The sequence below is a fragment of the Salvia hispanica genome, chromosome 3, assembly GCF_029641045.1.
Source record: "Salvia hispanica isolate PSC_SH4W2 chromosome 3, Shi_PSC_v1, whole genome shotgun sequence".
In the NCBI taxonomy this organism is placed as follows: domain Eukaryota; kingdom Viridiplantae; phylum Streptophyta; class Magnoliopsida; order Lamiales; family Lamiaceae; genus Salvia; species Salvia hispanica.
The window spans coordinates 8,062,680-8,068,861 of NC_142694.1; the positions used below are offsets into that span (position 1 = coordinate 8,062,680).

Here is a 6,182-nt window from a genome sequence, read left to right on the forward strand (position 1 = left end):
ATTTTGCTACACTAATATGTGGTTACTATATTTTGTGGCCATGAAATCTATTCATACGATAAAAGAATTAGATGCAAAATTAAGATGATTTAATAATTTCTTTACATAAAAAATTAATTATAGGAGAACCATTTCTCCACATAATTTTTTGGCAACAAAATCGATTGATGATAATAATATGTAAAAAAAGAATTAGTATAGCTAAGACTTGAGAAATTAAAACAAAACTAAAAAAATTAAAATTAAAATTAAATAAAAGTTTAAATATGAACTAACATAACGTAAAACACAGATCTATCCTCAAATAGGATTTCAAGTGCTATGTTCATTTCACCTTCTCTCACACGACTTTCTTTCCCTAGCCTCCGATTCACTTCTTCCACGTCGTCGCCTTCCACTCTCTCACATGAGTAATCTCCACCGCCTCCTTGACTCCGTCTTCTTTGACTGAGTTATGCTAGATTGTAGGTCTTTGAAAAAGGTGAATTCCTTGATTTCAATTTTCATTCTTCTAATAATATCACAATATGATTAATATAATAATCAAACAAAAAAGAGTAAATAAATAGATGAATATAGATGTACTACTTTTGGTAAAAGAGCAAGAACCCTAAAGAACTTTTTATGCAAGCAATGAAGAAGTGAGTAATAAGAATGCAAATAACACATGCTCCCTCTGTCCCAAGGTATTAGACCAACTTTCCTTTTTGGGATGTCCCAACATATTAGACTCATTTCCTTTTTTAGCAAAAAGCATCTATCTTATTTTATTCTCCACCTACTTTTTTCTCTCTTCTCTCCCCTACTTTTTCCTTCTCTCATACTTTACTCTCTCCACTTTAACTATTTAAATATCAATTCCTTAAATCATGTGCCCAAAAGAAGTGAGTCTAATACTCCGGGGCGGAGGGAGTACTATTTATAGACAAAAAAAATAAATAAATGTCAAGAAATTCATCAATTAGCAGCCATAAATTTGCATTAAATTATTATCCTTGAAACATCTCGTGCCAAATTCCTTACAAAATATTGTTTCAAAAGATTATTAATACAATACAATTCTTAATAAACATGGTAATTACAAATTAATGTATAATTCAATTCTTAATAAGGCAATAGTTATAAAGCTTATAATTAAATATTCCATGGCTTAATTATAGATGTATCATTCATATTTAAATTTTGGTTGTCCGTTTCTTAAAGTTTATATATTCAAATTTAACTCCGAATTCATAAATATTTAAATTAAGACCAAAACTCACCTTTTATATATGTATAGATTTAGCTAACAGCCTAACACCAACAGCCAATTACGTTGCATTCCAATTTCCACGTGCGGAAAAAATTGGAGGAGTATCATTTTTTTTCACTTTTTTTTACTTGTTTTGATGAAAAAAATATAATACGGTATAGATCGAATTGATTAACCTTAGTTTTACACTGAATAAATCATGATTTTCTCTACACGCAATTCCATTTTTCTTGGGGGTAAGAAAGATCATTATTACAACAAAAACTAATTAAGCAAAAAATAAAAACAACACACAAACACCAACACACGAAAACAAGCCACATTGATTCTTATCACCGGAAAGCATTAATTCAATTAATCCGGCAGAAGATTTCCATCGGAATCATACAAAATCTTGCCGGAGAAATCAATAGGCCGGCACTTGTCTCCCTTGATGATCGTCTTCTTCCAAACGACGTCGTCCTCCTCCTCCTCATCATCCGCGGCGCAATCATCAACTTTTCTCCATGAAACCATCTTGCTCATCAGCAGGGCCTTACTGCTCAAGCTGCTCTTCACCTTCTCCATTCCCTTCTTCTTGTTTTCGCCCCCTAATCTCACCGTCTTCGTCTTCGTCTTCGTCTTCTCTCTCCCCATCACAGAAGCTATCATCCCATGGTGAGCGCCGCACATAAATATCACCGCCGAAAACACTGAGAAAATCGCAGCTAATGCTATGAAAAAACCAAAAGGTATGAAGCTAGTGAATTGGTGGTGCATGCTATTCGGAGAAGGCCTTGCCATCTCTTTGTATTGATTGGCTAATTAACAAATCATGAAAGAAAAAGGTTTTTTAGAGAGAGAATTGGTTGTAGGTAGATATGCCAGCAACATCGGTCCTTAGTGATAGTTAAAGAGCTTAATTACAATTGACTTGAGGTTGTCAATGAAGAGGACCACTAGTTTAATTTATTCATCAAGATGGGAAACTTTTTAGGTTTGAAGGGTTTTCTTGAAGCATTATTATTATGTGTTTTTCAATTTGTTCTATAGTTATTTACAAGGACTAATCTATTTATGTGCTTAGTTGATGGAGTTTGTCCCTCAATTGTGTGACTATTATGCACCTTAATTGTGTAATAGTAGTACTAGTATTACAATTAAAGGGATTATTTAGATATGTAATTGGTGTCACACCTGAAAAGAAGTATGCCAACTATATTGTTTCCCATTTGAGCTGTCGAAATCAATTGTACATTTATATTTTCGTCCATACTAACATAAAATCTTTTAACCTATTGTAGTTAATGGTTGGTCCTGGGTGTCCAAATTGGTCTTTTCCGATAAACAAGATTTTTCTTTCCTTTATTAAAAACTTTTTTTATAATTGAGAAACTGATTACTAAAGTAGATGATTTATTGGTTCATGATTGATAACAGAAGAATTGAGTCATGAGTCATAGATTAGATAGGTAGGCGTATGTTTTGGGAGGTTGACTTGGGTCAAGCATTGAGTTGTTCTAAGTAAATTAGTGGAAAAGTTAGGTGTGGTGGGGTGTACGTGTAGCCTGGAAGGTAGGCGTGGCTGAAGAGGCGGAACGACATCGTTTGGCTCCAAAGCAACTACAGTGCAATGCGGTCTTGCAAGGGAAGAAATATTGAGAGGGAAATAAAGGTAGTTATTTACCTCCCGACGATGGAGACGTTATTAAATTAATTTAATCCAATGCCTACTTACTTTTCTTGCACACCAAATCATCCATTACAAATTTAAAATGTTTAATTTCAGTTATTGTGTTATCCATACATACGCCTTGTGTAATGGTGGAGTTGGATAATAAAATGGAGGTAGTTAAAAGCAAGGTTTTTGAATGCTTGAGCCTAACCCAACCAATTCCACACTAGACCTTATGATGAACCCGCAGTGGCCAATGATTGGGCCTGGAATGACCAAATTATGTGGGTCTTGGATGGAGAACACAAAAATAAATAATAGTCCAAATTAAATTCCAGATTAATTAGCCAGCCCATTAGCTTCAAATACGCTACGCATGAGTCCTATAGTCTGTTGGTGACTTGGTGTCCTACAAAATGTGTGTGTGTATTAACCTAGTGGTTAATGCTCTCAAGTTCGAGTCTCTATCTATGCGATATTTAACTTGTATTCATTTATCAAAGAAAAAAGAATGACTAATGAGATAAACTTGTATTCATATTTGTCAAAGAAAAAGGAATGACTAATGAGATTTCCATCTAAATCTCTTAATAGCACAAAAAGATAAACATAACGACTCGTTAATTTAAGACATGTAAAATTGGCCCATTCTATAACATCATAATATATCAATATTGGGATGTAGACATTAAAAAATGTCTTTATTCTTTCATGTCCAAGAAAGTGAGTATTGTTAATTAAACTATATAGGGATGGAGTTAGTGACTTTGGGGTAAACGACGGTGGCGGGGTGAGCCATGATGCGGCGGCCCTTCATGTGGCGGAAGCAGTAGACGAGTGCGCCGACGGGCCACTCCACCAGCGCCGCCGCCGCGAACGCCAGGAAGCCGACGGTGGGACCCACCACCTTGCACCTGCATGGGTTGCTCCGAGTCCCGCATTCCACGCATATTGGAACCATTTCTTCTCAAAATGGAAAATCTCTTATAACGTTTTTCGGTGGTATTGGAATGCGATTTATGTGTCTTTGATGGGATTGGAAATTAGATGGGAATAAATAGTAGCGATTATATGACACGTGGCGAAATGCTGCGTTTAAACTTTTTATTGATTGGACTACACGTGTCGCTCTCTGTCTTTACCAGCTTGCCACGTTTTCTTCTACAATTCCTTGCATTATTATTGCCATCTTATTCAATGCATTCTATCACAAAATCTATTATTTTAACAGTATTAACCGTATAGTAATAAATTATATTTGTATTTGAAATAATATAACTTTATATACTTGGATTTATCAACACTAATGATTATGAAAATTAATCAATTAACAAAAGTGACATTATTAATCTACTAATATTACCAGCACTAATAATCAAATTTTATTTAACAAAAGTTACATTAAATTTTGAAACATAATTAAATACCCCAATTAGGTATAAGTACGAAAATTTAATTAAAGCTTACAAATAAAAATAAAAATGGTAGATAGGTTGTCATAAGTTTTCACCCTTCCTCGAATTCATTTTCCTTCTATTACTCTTCCAAATAATTTCAAGAATTTTGGACAAATAACAGTACATTGGATGAGTCTTGGAAGTATACAAACATGGAATATGTATTTGTACTGCTGCAAAAGGCCTTTACTCAAGAGATTGATCATCTAGCGCAAGAAATTTAAAAAGATTGAATGAAATTGTCTGAAATCCACAATTATTTTGATTATCAGCTGAATTCCATTTGTTGTAGACTTGGTAACTTGAGTACCATTTTTGTGTTTAATTAGATTGATATAGATTGCGTGTAGGCCTAGCTAGTTAATTTATGTATAAGTATAACTAATGTAATTGAGAAGTATGGCATTTTAGAGAATTTTTCCAACTGCACACATCTTTAAAAAGGAGAAACAGCTATGTGGAATATGTTCTGCCACCACTAATATGACAATGGAACTTTTTCACTTAATGCTTCTGATAATATAGATATAAGGAACGGTATAGGACCTATGCATTAATTTACTTGTAAGATTATTTATCCTTCTTCCCAATTACTACTATTTAAGAAATTTGTGTATGCAATTGAAATACTTCTTGTAGTAGTAATAATATCTCACTCATAAGGTCTCACTAATAATACTTCTTCGCAATTATATATTACTATATAGTTTTTCAAGTTTTTTTTATCTTTATGCAATAATCCTACTAATAATATCTCACTCATAAGGTCTCAAAAACTACTTTTTTGTTGTTTCATTTATAATATCTCAGACCCAAAAAAGAGCCCAGAATTATTTTATAAATAAAACTCTTTAGATATATAACCACAAAATATGCATTCTTCATTTTTGTGCCTAAAGTTTTTTGAGATGTTATAATGAGATGGAAGGAATATTTTATTTAGGAGTAGGTCACACAAGAGTAGGTAAATATGAAAAAGGTGAGATGGGTGATCATATCTTAGCATTGACACCACCCACATGCATGCAGATCATTGATACCCTAAGAATAACTTCCTCTATATGTATATATAGCCTTGAATAAAAAGAGGCTCATTTATACCAAGTCTCTTTTCCCAAATGAAGCCACAACTTCATTTAACCATACCCAACCACATTGCATATATGCCTACTTCTTAGAGTTCCACCTTTCAAATTACAAAAAAAAACACTCCACTCAAATTTGTTCCCTTTTTAACAAGTGTGTGTAGATATAATATACTGAGAGCTACAATGCTCTTGATTACCTGCAAATGGAGTCAAATATTGCTGATGATGGTCCTTCTCAATGCTACAAGTGTGACATTTTCTACCAAGATTTATGATTCCATTCATCCAACCATAAAGTGTGGGGAATGCCCTTGTCTGAATCCATGCGTACAACAGCCGCCATCTCCTCCCCCTCCACCTCCTCCAGATTGCAGTCCTCCTCCTCCTCCTCCACCTCCGCCTTCCACGCGTTGCAGCCCTTCAGCACCGGCGTATGCACCTCCTCCACCGAGGTTCATCTATGTTACTGGAAACTCTCATGATGATCCATTCAATTTGCAGATTTACTCATCACATCAGTCTCTAGTCACTGCGCCATGCATATTTTTTTTCCTTGCACTTCAGTTGCTACTGTTTTCCTTAATTTAGACATGTATTGTTTGGCCTATATTTAGATCTACCTTAGCCTTGCAATGCATTTTTAACTCGCTTAGGCTGCACTACGAAATCACAAGTTTGGTGACATTACTCACAGTAATTGTGTTTATTATTGCAAAGGTATGTTGTTGAAG

At 34.3% G+C, this 6,182-nt stretch overlaps 1 protein-coding gene across 1 annotated transcript; it reads right to left on the minus strand.

Annotated features, from left to right (window-relative positions):
- Positions 1 to 3,510: 3,510 nt before the first annotated feature.
- On the minus strand, positions 3,511 to 3,943 carry LOC125216462 (cold-regulated protein). Its single transcript, XM_048118174.2, has one exon. It carries the CDS (start codon positions 3,865 to 3,867, stop codon positions 3,649 to 3,651), a length of 219 nt encoding a protein of 72 aa, XP_047974131.1. The 5' UTR covers positions 3,868 to 3,943; the 3' UTR covers positions 3,511 to 3,648.
- Positions 3,944 to 6,182: the final 2,239 nt, after the last annotated feature.

Coding starts and splice junctions, on each gene's coding strand:
- LOC125216462 (XM_048118174.2), bottom strand. CDS start 3,867: ATGGTTCCAATATGCGTGGAATGCGGGACTCGGAGCAACCCATGCAGG.